Genomic DNA, 22,243 nt, shown 5'->3' with positions numbered 1-22,243 from the left:
CAAAAGGAAGAAGTTGGATCTTACCAGTCTAAATGTAATGTTCCTTTTTCTGGTGTTCCTCACGACATGGTTAGGATGGACTTTCACGACTGGGGAAGACAGGTCACAAGTGTAGATTTACTTCATTGGCAGACCCAGTGGCTCCATGAGGTGTTTCATGGGGTTTTGAGGAGTTTTTATGAGGTATATAGCATCTGCTTGGTATATTCCATCATCCGAACAGTGTGTCTTTCGTTCCGTTGCATTCCGATGACTTTCAAAAAATTGAGTTATTAATGGGTCTGACTCAAATAATTACGCTTAAGGTGGCATTTCACCTTAGTGTAATAGCTCGTTGGAACCGGAACGAGAAGATCTATAGGATGGGATGGATAGAAGTGATTTTCGGAGGCTTGAATAGGCATGGTGAGCAATTTACCATTTTCCCACATTAAAAAAATATTTTAATTAAGGGAAATGTGCTAAATGATTAAAATAATAATAAAATAGGAGTTTCTAGAGGGATCCATCTAATCTATAATAATAAGAGGAGGAGGCCATTAGAGGACATCTTGGATTTGATATTTCTTCTTGTATGAGAGGTTGAGAACCCGGTTCTCTACTCCAGCAGTAGCCCCAAGACGAAAACCCTTGGGTGATTCAGTGAGATTAGGCGAGTACCCATCTACCCTTGGTGAATTCATCCAGAATTCACAGGAGAGCTCAGCAGTGATATTTCAATTCAGTTTTGGAGGGCCAACGCAGTATGGGAACAGATTCTTAAGGCCAGTTTCCCCATCTCAGCTATTTTATTGTATCAGCATGTAAACCCCAATTTATATTATAATAAAGGTTAGATTATTTTTTGCCTATTGTTTCATGGAATTGCATGCACTTATCTATTATATTTTACATGGCAATCTTCTGTTAATAGAATGGTGATTTTACAACGAAACTATGGTTGAGTTAAATTTCTGCATATTTACTTAAAAACTTGGCAAATTTGGCAAAATATCCCGACAGGGATATTACAGTGGTATCAGAGCTGGTGTTCTTGGCAGCCTAAGGGTTGTAATTGCAGATACATTCGTGGGCTCGAAAATTTATATTAAATGTGCCAAAATTACTGAAGACGTCTTTGTGTAGACCATGTGAAATTATCTTCTGATCAACAATTTCCATTTCAATTGTTGAATTGTTGGCCATAGTTTATTATACAAAAAAAGGGGGCAAGAATGTCCTTAGTGGAAAGGGCTGACGCCATGATTCTAAAAGGAAGAAATTAACTTTATGAGGACCGAAAATCAAAATGCAGTCGTCCAAATTATTAAAAGAGGTCGATAACAAAATTAAATAAGTGGGCCTACTTTTTTTTAAAGGGAATTAATTTTTTTTTTTAGCCAAAGGTGTTGGCATGAAATATTATCAAAAGTCGTGAGTGTTTTTTTTTAAAGAGTCGCATTTGTATTTGGAAGGCCAAATCATTTGTGCCCGGTCAACGAATTCCTGTGGACCGAGTTTCGCCTTCCAGAACAATCGATCTATCTATGTGGATGGGCGTGGGACATTACAGTGGTAGTTTAAAACACAAATTCTGGAGGCCATTTATTGTTCAAAAATTGGAAGGTCGCATTTCGCTGCAATGAGAAGGGCCTAAATTTGTGAGGGCCTCAGCTGGAGCCGAATTCATCTGTTAAAAGTCGATTTGCTAGCCAAATCTATTAGCTGAGATCCATTAACCCAGGAGGCCGAGAGCAAGTTTATTGAAGTCAAATTATTTGACCGCATTACTCTAGGAAAGTTTGCGTGGCATTTCAATTTGGTCGATTTCATCACTGCATAGGGAGCCACGCTGATTGTAATTAGTGAAGGGTTTATGGCTAAATAGAAGTGTTGATATATCATCTCAGAAGGTCGAGACAATCCCAAAAGAAGGACCGAGAATTATTTTTATTGACAGGATGAATTTATATTCAAAGAAGACCGAGTCTGTACTTTGGGCATGAATCTTATGCGATATTGACTGTCATTTGTACGACTCAACCAGTGCAAATAACAACCTGGAAATTTAACGCAGTTGGGAAAATGTGATCAAGTCTTTTTGCAACCAAATTAATCATTTGTAAAACCCGAGTAATATTCTTCTGCTCCAGCCGAAATAAATAGCCGATGTATCCTTCAATTTGAGGCCGAGTCACATTAAAATAGGAGGCCTCGTTCAGAAATGGGATTTGATACATTCTTGTTGAAGATCAATAAAGTTGAGGTCGAATTGCTAGATAAAGAACATCAGTAAGCTGAGATTGATTTTCCTGAGGATGAAATAGAGCACAAATTTCCTGGATTGTTTTCATGAGTTCTCTTGTGAACAAATGGGGGAACTAAACTCCTTTTATTGTTGTTGGACAAACCATCACACGTTGGAGATAAATTGTTGGACTTGTGTCACGGTTTCTGGGTGTACCTGGACAGATTGTGGGTGAAACGAATATGTTATATCAGTCTCAAAGTAGACCATGAGTTTCCCAATTGCTGGACACAAATCTGTAAATTATGACCACCGATATCTTACTACGTTGGGAGAAGAACGCATAGTATAATCCTTGCTAGAGCTTATCATAAATTGATGGTTGCATAGCTGTAGCGGAGGTGAAGGGCAGAGATCTGAGGGTCAGAACGCACTGCTAAAAGGATTGTCCAATATATTGAAGTCTACTTGTTGCTTTATAAGCCAGGTTCCATTTTATATTTCCTGCGTGTATATTTCTTAATATATTGAGGAGGATGCTATGTCTTGTCCAGAATATCAATGTTATGAAGTTTTATCAATGGTTGTGCTAATTTTCTGAACTTAAAATATAGATATCAGTTGCTGGGAAGAGTTGAATACTTCATGTGCATGCCACTGTTTCTTGGAAATTAGCAACAATAAAATATTTCACCTACAATGGTGTATTTGTGACAAAGGACCACACTGGGAGAGGAAGACAAACTCAGAAAATTATTGGGCATCCTGTGGACATTTTGTAGTGGGTCTTGTCAATTTCCAAAGTATGGCATTACTTGAGTCTTGCTCTAGCGATATTGCTAAGTCGAGCTATTGCATAATGTCATTAGTTATATAGTCTGTTGTAATTCTTGTTGCAAGGCTGGTATAATTGTCCAATCACTATTGAGTGGGTGAGAGGTCTATGCATTGAGTCAATTGCTATTTTGTTATTTTGTTAAGCTGCCAGTCAAAGTAATGGATGAGACCTTCAAAAATACGCTTAATAAACTAGCAACAACAATCAACAGAACTTTTTCTAAGGGGATAATTTCTATGCTACAGCAAAAACAGCCATAGGAAGAACATGAATTGGGATACAAAATTTATGCACTTGGGTCAGATTTGAGATGCATGGGGGGTACAACAAAAGCCCTTCTCAAACTAGAAGAATTGGTTTCACTCCTCTCCAAGGTGCATCAGTCAGATGGGAAAAACTTAATTTGGTCTCTCAAACTAGCCATGCTTGCCTTAGTACAACACAAGTATTTGGAGCACCCTTGCATAGGAGTTAAACTTCTAGTTGCCTCTTGTCTCAGTAGTATCATGATGTTGACTGCACCTACACCCCCTTACAGTGATGATATTATGAGGAGAGTCTTCAGGCTGATAGTGGAGACCTTTCAGGATTTGGATAACAATGAGGGCCCTACCTTTGGGAAGAGGCTAGAGATTCTAGAAGTCATGGCCTTAGTTAGATCTTATGACCTCATGTTTGAGCTAGGATGTGACGAATTGATCCTATAGATGTTCCAATGCTTCTTCAACATTAGGAAACATCATCCTGATACAGTCATAACACACATGCAATCCATTTTGTCCTCATGCATGGGAGGCCATGATGCCATTTGTAGGACGTTGCAGTCTCAGTTGTTGGCCATTTGGAGGGAGAAACAACTGGTTTCACCTGCTGCTTATGAACTAGCTGAAAGGTTAGTTGAGCAAAACATTGGACTGTTCAGGAGACTGTTGACCCAGGAGGAGTTGCAGTGGATTTATGGTAACCAACCATGCAACAAGAATGAGCTGAGGAGGAAGGGTTTGTTGTCGCACAGAATGTCTAGGCACCACGACAACGGCTCAAATCGGGCGCTGTCACCCTGATCCCCAATCTCTCCATTTAAGTTGTCACCCTACAGCAAGCTAAGGGGGGTAGACCCTATGAAAATGGAATGAAGGAGAACTAGTTGGAAACCAGCCAGTTCGGGAGACACAGTGAAGCGACCAAGTACTTGATTTAGATTTAGCAATATTTATAAGATTTGATTAGATTTTAAGCAATTGATGTCAGTGCCTTATGGAGTCAACTATATTGCTAGGAAATTTAGGACCAAGTAATTGATTTGCAATTGTTGCTTGGATGAATGACTATCTTATATGAAGTGCAGATCCTAAAGCTAATATGAGATGCAAGAATCTTGGTTAATTTTAGTTAAATGCTTATCTAAGTTTTAACCCTTTGGTCCTTTCTATATTGGCCTGATTTCGTAGTAATTGGTAGAAAGAAGATAAGGTGAAGCACACTAAGGTGTGATTAACGATACCTCTCCTAAAAATCTAACATACCCGGTGTCTCCGACACTGCAGAGAGCTGTGGCTCTGACGACTGCAAGGTCATTGTATTAGTACTATTAAAAGCAGGCTTCTCAAACAAAGATGGATGGATACCTATCTCTCTATCGACCAAGCTTATGCTTGGAAGTAAATTTTAGTTATGCAGAACTAACTTAATATGCAAACGCGCGAGATGATTAGAAGATGAGATGAAATTAGATTCAAGGATGAAAAGTGCTTATGATACGATCTGATTCAGAGTTATATATCAAAGCCCTTAATTGTCAAAATGAATGTTCACTTCACTAGACAAAGATTGAAAGATAAACTTCTTAGTAATATCATAATTGAACCACAAGCTTACTTCAAATCTTCTAGATTCTTTCAAATGCAATTATAGCTCAAAGAGAACAAAAGCGTCTTCACAAATTAATATTAGATGCTCGAAAAATACTTAGTTTATGAAACAAAAGATATGCATTTTATCACAATTCCATGACAAAGTACTTAATTTTCATAAATTAGTTTTTACAACAGCAGTAAGAAAAACTTTATGACAGCAGCAATATGACACTGAAAACAGTAAGCTATCAATGATATCTTTATGCCAAAAATTTACCGAAAAGTTTCCAAACCTACCCACATGAATTATCAAAAAATTTCATCTTGTTATGATGTGATTTTCAGAATTATATCAAATCTGATATATTTATTACAGCCAGCAATTAAAACATAATAAACCTAATGATGAATGCCCAACTCAAGAAATTAATTCCTTAATGTATTAGACAACTTAAGAACTGATTTTAGGCTAACCCACATGAAATTTTGCCACTATTATATTTCAGACTTCAGAAACAGAATTATTCAGAGATGACAGCACCCAAAATGTAAATCTAGGCCAAATTTTTTATACACATCAACCATAAATGACTTATTAATGTATTTATCAATTTTTTTAGTTAATTTCAAACCACTTAAATGTGTTTTTCACCACTATTAGAAAGGTATATGACTGTTGTAGCAAACAATGAGGAAAAAGATGGTTTAGATCTCAAACCCTTAGGCCTTAAGCCTTGAAGATCACTTGCCCAAGTTGCCAAAAAAAAATTCAATACCTGAAACACAAATTTTTACCAAATTTTCTGCAAAAACCCACCAATGATTAGCTTCAAAAAATCAAATATTCAAATCAAAAATGGAGCAAGGGGAATCTAGGGCCAATGAGAGCTAGCACTAGGCCCAATAGAACTAGCGTTGGGCTAGGAGAAGGCAGATATGGGCTTAGGAGCCCCAAAACTTGAACCCTTGTTCTAAAAAAAATTATTTTGCTTCAGATCTTCAACTTTATTGCAAAATCTTTAATGGTTGGCATTGCAAAAATATTTGGGACAAGATATTGCCCTCCAGAGCCTAGATCTATCTCAAAACCCCCAGATTTGCTTGAAAAAATCTCAGATTTGAAGATTTACTTGGCTGATTTCCCAGATCTATTCCTGCAAACAAACTTTGAGCCCAGATCTTGCCCTTCGAGGTCTAGATCTAGTTCAAATCTGAAGATTTTCTTGGTTTATTTCTCAGATCTATTCTTGCACAAGTGAAAAGAGAAAAACCCAATGCCCAATATGTACAAAAATAGAGAAAATCCCAAAAACCCAAGTGTTAAAATTCAAAATTATGTTACAAAATTTCAGATCTACACAAGTAAATAATAGATCTATACAGATAATTTACTGATCTATCAGATCTAAGGAGTATGAGTCCAACTCCGCTCCCAGATATGATAATATAAGACTCTTAATAGCCAAATCTATCAAAATTTCCACAAAATATTTAAAAGATTTTGAAATTTTAGAGAGGTACTAGCCCAAAAACACCCTGCAGAACAAACAAACAAAAATATCGTTAGATAAATCTTGAAGTTTATGTGAAGTAGGCTCTTCAGAAAATATGTGTTGAGAGTTGGTTGGTCCAACCGAAGACTATCCCCAAACGCTCAATGAGAACCTGAAAAATCTTCTGCAAACACTAAATCAACCATCAAATCAAGTAGAGAAATAGAACAACAATAAAATTCTGAAAAAATAGGAATACCTGCTACTTCAATCAAAATTAAAAATGTTACCCTAGATCCAACAAACTGAATAAGATACATGTATTCAGATTATTCTAAGAGAGCTATTGATTGACAATTTTCACATAATATTAAGCAGAAATTAAAACAATGTTACCATAAATTCATGAAGAGAAACACTACAGCACGTTGAAACCCCAAAGGCTTTTGTATTAATTCAAAAAAGTATACAAGAGAGCTTGAGAGCTTAGTACACGATTCAAAGATCGGTTGGATCAACTGACAAATGACCTCCTATTTAAAGATAAATCTTTCAACGGCTAATTCGAGTGATCTTCGTCAAAGCAATCTCAAACGTTGATGAGGATTAAAATTTCTTTTAATCTCATCTGTCAAAACATTAAATTCTTGAGGAAATTCGAATTTTTCAATTAAATGCATTTTAATTAACTCAAAAATAAAAAATTTGAGTTAATTTCCTCAAAAATTTGACTTTGACTTAAACCTCAGGGACCAAAAGCTTAAAATTTAGCAAAATAATTAATTTAGCTTAGTCTTGGGACCTTTTAAAATTTGAATTTTAAGGATCAACGACTTTTTCCTTTGAAAAATTTAAATTTACCTAGGACCTAGAATTAATTAAATTTTTGGCTTAAGATTTTAATTAATTTTTTGCCAGAAAATTTAATTAATTAACCTATGAGGGGATAAATTATTTTTCCAACCCTCAAGACACTTTACATCATAATTTTCATATCTTTTACATCATAAGGGGAAAAACCCATCTATAACAGACCCTCACGGACTACCCATTTCTGCAACACAAATATAAACCAGCAGACCAAGCAATTTGTAATAAAATAACCTAACCAAATAGTTAGGATTATTCCCAAATCACTTTTATATAGACTCGATTTATAACACTAGGACTCGCCTAAGATCCCAGTGACAAGATACATTCCGGCTCTGGGGTAAGACTGAAAGAAAACTCTGCCGACCATTTGAGAATGGACTAGTCAAACAAAAAACCTCCCAGAATGTAGATCACCAGAAAAGTAGGTTTACCTAGGCAATTATCTACACGACACGGATATGCCGAGATTATTTACATTATACACATGCAGAATGGTTTTACATTATAAGATGATGATCAAGTTGATGATGATAGTTGGATGGCACGAACACATCAATCAGGTGCTATCCCTTTTGCGGAAAAAAGGGGTGTACTGCTATGGGTCATTGACATGTAGTGGTCAACAGGGTCTTTGCTTCGTCTGCAAGGAACCTTGGGGACCTGATCACTCATGCTTGAGTGATGTGGAGGAGACGACAGGGGCAGAGCAGGGGGAGATCCCTTCTGACTTTCAAGGTGCAGATTCTACTTCTATGGTTGAGTCCGTGAGTTCATATGATACCCCTGAGGATCATGAACAGTCATGTGGAGTTGTTGACAACAGGCCAGATCTATATTCCAATTTGTATGGTGAGCAGTGAGTGGACCCTATGGGAGACATTCGGGATGATCAGTCACCAGCGATGATTCAACAGGAGCAGCATATGATGGAGCATGAGTCAGCTGAGGAGGATGATATGCATAGTATGCATGATGAGCCCATGATGGAGGATGATGAGCTGCTATCCTTGGGGCCAGCGATCGATGAGGAGTAGACAGATATACAGACAACTCACAAGGTGGTAGTATTTGCAAACACATGTCCTCAGGAGGTGCGAGGGCTTGATGGGATAGCTTTGCATGAGGTTGGTAGATTGGAGGAGCATGGAGTTTCGAGCCAGATGAGGGTGGATCATTTTGATATGGTGGTGCATCCATCTTTGGACCGACCCACTGATAAGGTGCGGGCGCTTGCACAAGCAGCGGGCAAAGTTGTAGTACTTTCAGGGAGAAACCCTCTCCAAGGGCACATGGATAGGGCTTGCATCACAGGTTGGCCACTTGTACCCATTATAGGGAGAGAGGCAGGGTTTTCTCAATGGATATTGTTGACTGGCCAGGCAGAGTTGCATGAGTGGGGCACGATGCAGCATAGGGGACTTATCACATATATAGATGTTTGTGCATCTGATCCTTCCCACAGGATGGATTGGCGAGAGATCATGACTTGGTATCCTATTGATGGTGTGATGTCCTTAGTCAGGGGCATAGTAGAGCAGAGACCCCCAGACTTGTCAGAGACTACATGCTTGAGTTGGAAGTGGGATACAAGTTGACAGCTCTTCAACATTCCATCCCGACATCAGGAGAGCAGGATTAGCATTGGATTGAGTCAGGGGTTGGACTAGAGAGAGGTGATGAGTTGGTTTACAGTTGGTGGGGCAGCATTCACAGTCAGAGCTATAGCACCACAGGGGTCGCGGTGCATTGATGCTTATTCTTGGTGGCATTGGGATCCAGGAGGGTTTATTGATGACAGGTTCAAGCAGAGATTGGTTTGGGATCTGGGCATTGAGGGATCCGTTCTTGGTGGGTCGACACAGAGGCATAGCCTCACCCAGCGATTTGTATGGGATCCGGGCATTGGGTCTCAGTTGCATTGGGCCACCAAACTGGTCCACAGGTTTGGATTGCTTGAGGGCAAGCAATCTTGGGGCGGGAGGACTTGTAATGTTCCTTTTTCTAGTGTTCCTCACGACATGGTTAGGATGGACTTTCAGGGCTGGGGCAGACAGGTCACAGGTGCAGGTTTACTTCATCAGCGGACCCAGGGGCTTCAGGAGGTGTTTCATGGGGTTTTGAGGAGTTTTTATGAGGTCCGATGGCATCTGCTTGGTATATTCCATCATCCGCACAGTTTGCCTTTCGTTCCATTGCATTCCGACAACTTTCAAAAAACTGAGTTATTAATGGGCCTGACTCAAATAATTACGCTTAAGGTGGCATTTCAGGAGGAATACTTGGCAGAACACCTTAGTGTAATAGCTCGTTGGAACCGAAACAAGAAGATCTATAGGATGGGATGGATAGAAGTGATTTTCAGAGGCTTGAGGAGGCATGGTGGCCAATTTACCATTTTCCCACATTAAAAGAATATTTTAATTAAGGGAAATGTGTTAAATGATTAAAATAATAATAAAATAGGAGTTTCTAGAGGGATTCATCTAATCTATAAAAAGAGGAGGAGGCTATTAGAGGACATCTTGGATTTGATATTTCTTCTTGTATGAGAGGTTGAGAACCCGGTTCTCTACTCCAGCAATAGCCCCAGGACGGAAACCCTAGGGTGATTTAGTGAGACTGAGCGAGTACCCATCTCCCCTTGGTGAATTACCATTTTCCCACACTAAAAGAATATTTTAATTAAGGGAAATGTGTTAAATGATTAAAATAATAATAAAATAGGAGTTTCTAGAGGGATTCATCTAATCTATAAAAAGAGGAGGAGGCTATTAGAGGACATCTTGGATTTGATATTTCTTCTTGTATGAGAGGTTGAGAACCCGGTTCTCTACTCCAGCAATAGCCCCAGGACGGAAACCCTCGGGTGATTCAGTGAGACTGGGCGAGTACCCATCTCCCCTTGGTGAATTCATCCAGAATTCACAAGAGAGCTCAAAAGTGATATTTCAGTTCAATTTTGGAGGGCCAGCGTAGTATGGAAGCAGAGTCTCGAGGCCATTTTCCCCATCTCAGCGATTTTATTGTATCAACATGTAAACCCTAGTTTATATTATAATAAAGCTGAGATTATTTTCTGCCTATTGTTTCAAGGAATTGCATGCACTTATCTATTATATTTTACATGGCAATCTTCTGATAATAGAATGGTGATTTTACAGTGAAATCTTGGTTGAGTTAAATTTCTGCGTATTTAGTTAAAAATTTGGCAAATTTAGCAAAATATCCCGACAGGGATATTACACTAAAGGGCATCTTTCTTGGGTATAGTGTTTCTTCTAAAGCATATAGAATCTACATTAAAGAGGATCATCGTATTGAAGTAAGCTGGGATGTCATCTTTGACGAAAACATGGCTTACAAGAAATCAAAAGATGTTCCAGTTGATTCTGATGAAGAAGAGGTACCCATTTTTTAGGATATCTCTAGGGACAACAATGGTCTAGACTCTACATCAAATCAAGAAGATGTTGAAGAACCTAGTGAACCTGTACAACAAGTTGTTGTTCCTAAAATTTGTAAGAGACCTGCTTGGTTGAGGACAACTCTACAAGAAGCAGAAGGACATACAGCAAAAGGAACAGTCAAAGAAAGTAAAAGACCTAAGAGGTATTTTGGATATGCAACATATATGACGAAGCTCATTGAAGTTGAACCTTCCTCCTATGAAAATGCAGCTAAACATCAAGAGTGGAGGAATGTGATGCAGGAAGAATACCAGTGAATTATGAAGAATGATGTCTGGGAAACTGTTCCTAGACCAAGTGACAAATCGATAGTCACTTCAAAATGGATATATAAAATAAAGCATGCTTCAGACATGAGCATTGATAAATACAAGGCAAGGTTTGTAGCAAGGGGCTTCTCACAGAAAGAAGGTATTGATTACGAAGAAACTTTTGCTCCTACAACTAGATATACAACAATCAGATCTCTTATCTCTTTGGCTACTACAATGGGATGGAACATCCATCAAATGTATGTTAAGACAGCTTTTCTGAATGGGACTATTGATGAAGAGGTTTACATTGAGCACCTCAAGGATTTGAAATAAATTATAGGGAGACTCATATTTGCAAACTGAAGAAAGCTCTATATGGCTTAAAGCAAGCACCTAGAGCTTAGTATGCAAGAATGGATGCATATCTATTAAGACTTGGTTTTGCCAGGAATTCTGCAGATCCTAACCTCTACATCAGGGCAGTCTAGGATGAACTAGTCATCATACTATTGTATGTGGATGATCTTCTTGTTACATGTGTAGAGCATCAAATTCAGGAATGCAAGAAGCAATTAGTATCCGAGTTTGATACGAAGGATCTAGGGATTATGCATTATTACTTGGGACTCAAAGTTTGGTAGAAGCTAGGCGAAATATATCTTGGTCAAGGAAAATATGTGATCAAGATTCTACAAAAATTTGGCATGATGGACAGCAAGCCTAGAACAACTCCTATGATCACCAATCTAAAGAAGTTGAGGAGTTCAGACTCTAATCTGGTGGATCCTACTTGCTATAGGCAATTGATTGGGTCCTTGATGTATCTCGTAAACACTAGCCTTGACATTTGTCTTGCAATAAATGTCCTCAATTCCAGATGGAACTGTTGTCACTCAGATTGTACAGGCACTGCAACAACGACTTAGGTCAGGGTTGTCACTCTGATCCCCAACCTCTTCATTCTAGTTGTCTCCCAACAGCAGGGAATGGGGGGTAGTCCCTATGGAAATGTGAAGATGAAGGACAAGTTGGAAACCAACGAGTCCGGGAGACACGACTGAGTGGCCTAGCTACTTGGTTAATTTAACCAAAATTTAAGGATTAGATTAAATTCACTTGTGAGACCAGTGCCTTATGGAGTCAACTTCTTTCTTATTATCAATTAAAGACCCAGTAACCAGATGGACAATCGCTGCTTGGATGCTTATAATGGAACATTGAAGTAATTGCTATAATAATAGAACATACCATTGTTAACTAAAATTAACACCTTGAGTTCAAAGTACTATTTGTTTTCAAATCCACTATGAGCATTGGCTTCCATCTCAACTCAAGGATATTTATATAACAATATGTTATTAAATGATTCATGTGTAAAATGCACATGCACAGTGCAAACATGCATGTTTATGTATTTACCAACAGATGAATGGATGTATGTATGTGCATCTATAGTTTGTACACAAATTGTGTATGGACAGCCAAAGCATTTCATTCTCACATCTTTATTGTATAACATTAAGGAAATCGATCTCCCCTGCATATTTCTCATATAGTAGCAATAAATGTTATTGACCATGTTCAATAAAACATATCTTTGCAATATGTTTCAAAAGAAAACGTCTATATAGAACTTTCTATTCAAACCATAACAATGGGTTCTCGTAGTGCTTACTTGTACGATAGCAAAACCAACAGAAGCATAGCGTGTCCACTGAAGAACCTTCTTTCTTCCGGCTTCACCCTCTTTCCTCTGAAGTTCCTGCAATTTAGGGATGATCTGACCAAGAAGCTGAAAGACAATCTGTGCATTAATGAAGGGAACAATACCAAGGGAGCATATCCCAAGCCGACCAATACCGCCTCCTGAAAATGAATCCAGAGTGCTCAACAGACTGTTCTGATCCAAGTTGCCCAAAAAGGCTTCCCTGTTGACTCCACCTAAAGGAATATACGTCCCAACACGGGACAAGGCAAGATATCCTAGAAGCTTCAGAAACTTTCCCGGAAGTGGCCCTTTGAAAAAGTCACCCACATCAATGGAACTGTCTTCAATTGAAGCTGTAAAAATCAAATCATATCTCCCAATAAAGTTAAACTTCAACATGATGTTGCACATTAATAAATAGAAGCCGCTTTGCTTCAGAATTCACTAAAAGAAATGTAATATATTGAAATAGCGGATGAGAGACGAAAGTGCAAGGTTGTTGTAAAAATTAGGTTATGTAAACCAAGATAAAAAATCAGAAAACAAAAGTACAAGGGAATGCAATAATTTTATTCATATTTCAACAGAAATATTCCTTGGAAAGTCCTAGAGGAAGATGGCAGCTTTACAAGAAAAATCAAGTGCAGTCAATCAAGTTCTCAAAGGTGTTATAGGACAAGTTCTTGGTTGACAGAATTGTGGGCCATTTGATCCAAGAAAATGGCACCTAATTAAACTGAAACTAAATGAGTCCTCTGATTTGACAAGTATTATATATTTGCTACTAAAAAAAATTATTCGTTATTTTAGTAATTCGTATAATTAACTATCTGCCTTCTTTACTTGAATGTGCTGCCTTCTGACACAGGTTAACAAATAGAAAACAGGGCTGTGAATCGGATGTCTAAAAGTAATTTGAATACTTGATTCCATTCCAAATCTCATAAATTTACCTATATGACTCATGGAACCAACATCAACCTTACTGAGGTTATCATAATAGATGTATTTCAGCTCTATTGCAGCCATTGTTACATTTATCATTATCGGCAATTTATCGCTGGGGGTCAAATTTAAATTATCGGCAATACTGGGGAAAATATTGGAAATTATCGGAAACTTCAAAAAATACAAAAATAATCATTTTTTCAAATTTGTATTCTTTTAAAGCAACATCAGCATCAAACAAACACATTGTCACACAAATATGAAAATAAAACTACAATATAAAATGTATAAGATGTCAAGTGGTACATCAATCATTGATACTAGATAGTAGATACTAAAATATGATATTTGTTCTGAGCCCTGACATTTTTTCAATTTTTTATTCTTTTAAAGCAAACATCAACATCAAACAATTAACAAACACATTGTCACACAAATATGAAAATAAAACTACAGTATAAAATGTATAAGATGTAGATATTGAAGTCTAAAATATGATATTTGTCATTTTGTCTTGACTCCTCAGTCATAAGTTCTGAGTCCTGACAAGATAATAGTTAAAACTTAATACAAAATCACATTAAAACAAAAATAAATGTATCTCATGAGATGATCATCATGAGGCATCTAGATTCTAGATACTATAAGTCTATAACGATAATTCGATAAGCTTGTGGTTCCCATGAAATTCCTTAGTTCCTCCCTCTAATCTCTCTTTCTAGTAGTATCACGAATTGAGTTCTTTGCAATAAGGACAATGTTTGGGGTAGCTCTAGGGAAAATATGCACATCATGCCCTGGGATTTTGGCAAGGTGGTATTTCAAGCAGGTGATTCCGCCAAACATTTCCATTCCACAAAGCTTGCACCTCAGCTTTGCTCTATTATAATCCTCACATGGCTCCCTCATTGGATCCAATGGTTTTGCCATTTTGTAGAGCTCTGATTAAATTTTCAAGTTTTGGACCTACCACACAAAACAAATGTGGAAATTCAAAAGAGGGTAAGAAGAGGTAGACTCTAAATTTATAGTATATACTAATCTTGGAAAACAAATAGAAGAAAGGCAATTTTTTTTTTTTATACATGGAAATAATAAATATGGATATGGTATACTGGAGTAAATCTCCACTCCAAAAATGCTCAGCTGATGACAAAGAAAACTATGGATTTCCCCCTGTTTGCTTGATGAAAAATGGTCACGAGACTCACACAACCCTCAGAGCTCAATCTTAGCACAAAAAAAACAAAAATGACCCAAAAAAACATAAACCACAACTTAAATTCGTGTTTTCTTTCTAGCAAGCTGATAATTCCCCATTGTCTCGCGATAATTTCCAGCAATAATATTGGCAGAGGGCCTTTCAGCGATAATATCGCGATAATTATGATATTATCACAATATGTGCAACATTGTTAATATGCCCTTAACATCCAAGTTTGGTCCACTTAGATGTTTATATGATCTTAGTCTCTAATGAATGGTTGCTTTCACTTGAGTTTATGTCGGTCTTGTCAGGTGGTCCACAGCAGCCCGGGCATTGAGGGCACCCACTCCACAAGTACCTAGGCCTTTTCAGAGAGGTAGATGAATTAGCAAATGCAACATTGCCTACTTACATCAGAGCGTTGAGTAATACGATGACTTGAGCAGTTGATGCACATCCCAGAGTACCCCCAACACCCAAGACACTGATATTCTTTGGTCCAACACAAACAATTCTTGATGACTGCACTACTGTTGGTCCTCATAGTGTAACTCAAATGTACTATTATATTCATAGTGTAACTCAAATGTACTATTATATTCATAGTGTAACTCAAATGTACTATTAGTCAAAGGGATTGGATCTACCTCCTTGGAGCTGGAATCCAATGGGAATATTCATCTCAACAATATCCTCTATGTTCTAGGTTTGAAAAAGAATTTTCTTTAACAAACCTAAGGCCCATGGTGGTTTGGGGCTTCATGACCTTGAAACCCTTAATAGAGTTTCGAGGGCAAAACTTTGGCTTAAGGAATCAGCAACCCCTTGGGCCAAACTTTGGAAACAGAAATATGCAAATAATTGGTAGGAGAGGGATCATATCTGAATGTCTGGGCTTATCAAGGGCTCCCACATTTGGAATCTTGCTTGGGAAAATAGAGCCATTGTCCAGTAGCATAGCTTCTAGGAGATCCGAGCTGGGAACTTGGCAAGATTTTGGGAGGATAACTAGTAGCAGGAACCAAACTTATTTAGGGAAGAACTAACCGCTCTCAAGAATGACACTGACAACAAAGGTTTATGTATGGTAAGTGACTTTTGGGATCAGGCAAGGAAAAATGGTAAATGGAGAATATGGAAGGATCTGGGCTATAGTGAAGAGAGCCCTTTGAAGGCCCAGGCAGGCTCTCTTGCTCTAGACTTGGAACAGAGGAAGATTTTGGTATCATCCTCGTCTGACCAACTGAGATGGGGAAGAAACACAGAAGGTAACTTTAACCTCAAAGAAGCTAAACGATTGGCCCTAGGGTTTGACTATCAAAACCCTGATAAGGTATGGAAGGACCTTTGGCAGAACCCGCATTGGATGAAAATAAAGTTGTTTATGTGGTTGGTTCAACAAAAGAAAATTCTAACTTGGGAAAATCTTCTGAAAAGGGGTTTTGTTGGCCCATCCAAATGCCATCTATGTGGTTTACAAGAGGAGACAATGGAACACTTACTCAACCTCTGCCCATTCACTTCTACCTTGTGGGATTGGGTGGCCTCAATCTTCAGGCAAATTGACAGGGACAGACTCAGTATCACCAACACTTTGAAGAATTGGAGAAAAGACTTCTCAGGCAATGAAATCATCAACAAAGCTTGGACTCTGGTTCCAGGCTTTATAATCTAGGATGTCTGGAAAGAACGCAATGGAAAGATTTTCAAGAACAAAACCGGCTCAACCCAGAACATTATTGCACAAATATTATGACAACTCAATGACACTATTGGAGCCCTTTTGTGGAGACCTCCTGAGGACCCTACTCTGCCCCAGGATGCCCGCATACTGCTGCAGTTGGGTCTCCATTTGCTAGTTCCCCGGAGCATAAACAAGGGTGTGAACTAGTTAACTGCTAGCAAAGACTTCTGGCAACCTCCTCCTCATGGTTTCTTGAAAATCAATATAGATGGAGCCTCTAAGGGTAACCCAGGGCTGGCTGAATTTGGCGAGGTCATCAGAGACGAGCAGGGGCGCATAAAGGATATCTTTCATAGTCATTTGGGAACTGCCACTAATAACATGGTGGAGCTCATGGCCTTAGAGCAGTGCCTGGAAATACTGATCGAGTCAAATTTACACAATGCCATCATTGAAGCAGACTCTGAATTGGTAATTAATGCGGCCAAGAAGATATGTAATGGAACGGCACCTGGAAAAGTTTCAAAACATTGGCGGCTTTTGCAGGTCTTTCAGCATATTCATTCCCACCTGTGAACCCTAAGAACGGTCAGCTTTGTTCATGTGCGAAGAAAAGCCAATATGCTAGCTGATCGTCTGGCAAATGAAGGAGTACTTTGCAAGGAAAGTTATAGTAGGTATGCTTGGGATTCGACACCCTTGGGGAAATTGTGTGATGATTGTCAAAGACAGGCGGCCAAAGACATGGAGCACATCGAGACCATGAGGAACAAACAGAAGGAAGACTAGTGGAAGCAGGAGAAAGCGGAAGTAGAAGTCAATCACAACCGTTGATCCCACATAGAATGATTAAAACAGAGTTAATTACAGGGGAGGGATACTTGGTAAATAGCGGGCTTGTTGGAAGGTCGCCAGCCACAGATTTTGATGGCCTTCGTCATTGAATGGCTATCGAGATGGAAATTGATCGAAGGTTAAATCTTCAAGCGGAACCGAAGATTTATAGATCAGCGGTTTATAATCCTCATCGGATCCGTAAAGAGGGTAAAGATCGTGCTAGTTTCCGTTCTGATATCTCGGAGGACCATCAGATCAACAGGGGCTTGATCGTTTGGATATCGTGTTTTCAAAGTGTTCGGAGGTTAAGTCTTAGACCGGACCCGAACTTTTATATACCAATGGCTTATAATCCTTATCGGATCCGTGAACCAAGTAAAAGGGGCACATGTTGCCGAGGCGATATCATTAATGACCGTCGGATCTTACGAGATCTTGATCGAAAGGATATCGAGTTTCAACATGGGAGGAGGTTAAGTCCAAGAACGGACCCGAAGTTTTATTCATTGACAGTTTATTTCTCTGTTGGTTATGTTTAGCAGGTAAGGGTCATGAAAGTCTCCGAAGCAATTTCTTTAACGACCATTGGATCACTGGGGTCTTCTAGAATAGCCATCGGGCCAGATAATGGGCGGAGGTTTTTATGTAAGATTATGTGTAAGGTTTCGGGTTTGTTTCGGGTTTTGTTGATGGTTAATCATCAACAAGTTTGCCCTCGCTGGTCTTTACACTTGTAAAGACATGTAACATATGTAATCTTTCCTGCGGTTAATAGAAGGCTCCACTCTTACTTGACCAAAAAAGAAAAGAATTTGCTTTATATTTCTTTTTTAGAAGACAAAGGTGATAGGGTGGCATTTGTTGATGGCAAAGTTATTGTTTGGGCAAAGGGATCTAGCATTGAAAATGTAAGGGTTATTGGGATTCGTGAGGGGAGGTTATATAGACTTTTAACTCCTCCTCAAGCTCTAGTACATTTAGACATCAACCCTTGTGAATTATGGCATAGAAGGTATGGTCATCTCCATTACAAGATATTGCCATCATTGAATCAAATGGTCACTAGTATAGCCCAATTAAAAGAAGAGCATGAAGGAGTCTCTGAGGGATGTGCCCTTGGTAAGAATGTAAAGAAACCATTTACTAGCAGTGATACAAGATCCAAGGAAATTTTGGACCTCATACACTCCAATATTTGTGGACCCATCTTAGAGAAGTCACTTGGTGGTCATCAATACTATGTAACATTTATTGATGATCACTCCAAAAAGATTGGGATATACCTCTTGAAGTTTAAAGATGAAGTATTCAAGATGTTACAATAGTTCAAGGCAGAAGTGGAAAATATGACAGAAAAGAAGATCAAAACCCTAAGATCAGATAATGGTGGAGAATATACCTTTAAAAACTTGTGGCCTTTTGCAAAGAAGCATGAATTAAGAGGGAGCTAATAGTCCCCTACAATCCTCAACAAAATCGTGTGGCTGAAAGGACGACTCGATCCATTGAAGAATGTGTAAGAGCTTGTTGGAATTTCTAAGTCTAAATGTTAGAAACCCTTCATGTACTTTTTGATTTATTTATGCCTACTTGTTCTGATTAATTAACAAGTTATTTACCATGTAAATACTGAAAATAAATACAAGTACATGATCAACACATTGCAGATCGTCAACTAAAGGAAACAAAACAAGCACACAAGTGACACCGTTGTTTTTGGACAAATGTCCCCAGAAAAACCCAATGCGGGAAAACCATGCAGCTATTTGAGAGTTTTATTATTATGCAGTTTCTGAATACAATCTGGGTGCCACAACTGGCTCACCCAATAGAAAATAATCTCTGTAGTAGTACCTCTCTACTCGGAAGCAGATATTCCCATTGAAACCCCAGATAAACACTCTGACAGCTCCTAGCTCCAATCTGCCCCACGAAAACCCCAACGTCTACCTCTAGGGACTGTGTCTGCCCTTCCTGGCCTAGCATCAGCCCAATAACCCTTGCGTCAACCTCTGGAGGCACTGCATTAGCCTCTAGAGCCTCTACGTCACCCACATTGGCTCTCTGAGGCGTTGCGCAGCTCGTGGCTGCCTTTGCGCAGGCCCTTGCTGGCTCTGTGTGATCTCTGGCTGGCTCTGCGTCCCTCTCTCCCGGCTTCTACGCTAATTCTCCTGGTACCACTCTGCCTCTCTGCTTCTGTAGTCACTACCCCTCACTGCTGATCACTGATTCTATCTCTCTTAGCAAACCCCACTCTAGAGAATAAAATGATTGATCACTCTAGCGTATCCTCCAAGTGACCCTCAAGCCTCCTTATATACTTTTCTCATTGACAATTCAATGGCCGAGATTAAGTCCCTAATCAACGGCTAAGATTAATTTTGGCTTGATCCATGACTTTTGGACCATTCTAACACAGTTTTATATTAATACACATTAATATTTTATTTTCCCTAAGTTTAGACTTAGGGACTCCATTAAAAATATTAATTATTTTAATATCTCCCAAACTGTTTAGAATCTGCCCAAACCATTTCTGAGTATTGGAGATCTCTAGGGGTGATTTTAGGGGCGAATGTTCGCCCTTTGGCGAAATTAAGGGGTTTTAAATTTTTAGTGGGCGATTATTTTGTATCATAGTACACTTTTACAAATCACCTCAAATAGCCCACCTTCTTTTAAGGGAGAGGGTAAAAAAGGTAAATTTAGCCCTTGAAATTAGGAGTTACAACCTTCCATTCGCCCATTTTCAAGAATAGGTTTTACTTAAGTGAATCCATTCGCCCATTTTCAAGAATAGGTTTTATTTAAGTGAATCCTATGGGCCAAAGGCCCAAATACCATATTTATAAAAGAGGTATGGTAAATTAATAAAAATATAAATAAATGAGAAGTATGGTAAATAAATAAAACATTTTTTATATTTACTCCATAAGTCACCTTATATACATGCAAGGGTGTAAACAAATAAAAATATAAGTAAAGTGGAGGTATGGTAAATAAATAAAACGTTTGTTTATACTTACTCAAAAGGTATGGTAAATAAATAAAAATATAAATAAACTAGACGCATGGTAAATAAATAAAACCTCTTTTTATATTTAGTCCATAACCCTCGTTCTATTTATGAAGGCTCAAGAAAGAGGTTTTATTTAAGTGAATCCTATGGGCCAAATACCATATTTGTAAAAGAGGTATGGTAAATTAATAAAAATATAAATAAACGAGGTATGGTAAACAAATAAAACATTTTTTTATATTTACTCCATAAGTCACCTTATATTTACGAACACTCAAAAAATGCGTTATATTTAGGTGAAAACTATGGGCAAAATACTATGGGACAAATACCATGGACTAGATTGTTATTAATACCATGCAAAAAAACATTATTAACCCTAATATTAATATTAGTATTAATAAAAATAAAAATGGCACATGGTATTGACCCATGGTATTCACCAAAATGGCACATGGTATTGACCCATGGTATTCACCTGGAATGTAGCCTATTTAAATGGAGGAATTAAACCAGCATAGATCCATCTTTACTCTGGATCTACTAACCCCAAGGTATCAAATATCGTGATATGCAAACTAGCATAGAGTGAAAAAATATTTGATCCGATCAAGAGTAAAAATGGATGTTGTAATTTAATGTATGTTAAACATTTTAGCTTGGTTAAAATAAAAAATAAAATAAAAATCAACTATTAATTTTATTAATTTTTATAAATTACTAATAGTAATTTTTAAGCTCCAGGTTTATGATAACCCATGGCATTGACCCATGGTAATACCATGGTATTCATGTGAGCATAGACTATTTAAAGGGGAAATTCTATCATCTTAGATCCATCTTAATTCTGGGTCTACCAAGTGCTCAGAGGGATCAATAGATTTCATCCCCCTAAGAGTGGTAGATGTGGAGTTAAGATGGATATAGGTTGGTTTTTATGATAATGAAGATATTAAATAGACTTAGGAAATTATATTGTAAAAACATCTTAAGGTGAACGGTTAAAGCATAGACATTGGACAAGTATATTTGTATACTTCTGTTTTAAACTGAAACAAATCCAGAGCTAAAAGGAATGGATTGATTACACTAGTCATCCTTCTATAACTTTCCAACATATGCTGGAGTAAACAGATTGTAATTTGGGTAATTTTTCTAATTGCAAACAGGAACATACTTGTGTATTGGCAGGGTGGTTACGAGTTCCCTAGAAGTGATGAATTTGAATTTTTCTTGGTTTTATATATAGTATTAGGTTTTTTCTCATGCTTTCTGTGAATGGCACGGGTGAATTTTATCCTACACCTACTAGGTTATCGATATGTAATTTCAGTAATTTTGATTTCAAAAGATATTTTAAAGAAATGCAATGATTTCATTTGTGTATTCAATAAACACAAGATTTTATAATTGAGTAAAATATTCGCCATGCCTGATGAGAGATTCGCCAAAAAATTATATATACATATCATATTATTGATAAAATCGCCTTCCATTTTTCCTATATACCATGGAGATTCGCCCATTTATTATACATGTAAATTTCGGGGGGCTTCTTAAAATTTTCCCTGGAGATCTCATGTGCTTTAGCCTCTCCACCAATTTTCGTGGCTAGAGCACATCCGATGCTACCCCAAATCAATAGAGCCATGCTACATGACCAAGACCTTCCCAAGTTCTTATGGGGAGAAGTTTTTGTGACAACAATCTACATACAAAATAGAATTCCTTACAGAATTCTTGATGACATGAGCCTAGAAGAGGCATTTACAAGAAAGAAGTTGAATGTTGATCACCTCATAATCTTTGGATGTCCTGTTTACATTCACATT

General features: G+C 38.0%; 1 protein-coding gene across 1 annotated transcript in view; it reads right to left on the bottom strand.

The window, feature by feature from the left end:
- The window catches only part of LOC149244300 (preprotein translocase subunit SCY1, chloroplastic-like), a 245,387-nt gene that overhangs the window by 128,351 nt on the left and 94,793 nt on the right, over positions 1–22,243 (bottom strand). The window contains exon 3 of the mRNA XM_089374790.1: positions 12,684–13,069. Within this exon, the coding sequence (XP_089230916.1) occupies positions 12,684–13,069 (386 nt within the window). The remainder of the gene's footprint in view (positions 1–12,683; positions 13,070–22,243) is intronic.

This window comes from Pinus tabuliformis, chromosome 8 (genome assembly GCF_031772625.1).
Source record: "Pinus tabuliformis cultivar Carrire ecotype Pingquan chromosome 8, CPIR1, whole genome shotgun sequence".
Classification (NCBI taxonomy): Eukaryota; Viridiplantae; Streptophyta; class Pinopsida; order Pinales; family Pinaceae; genus Pinus; species Pinus tabuliformis.
Note: the sequence above shows the minus strand (reverse complement) of the source record. Positions and strands in the feature narration are given on the sequence as shown.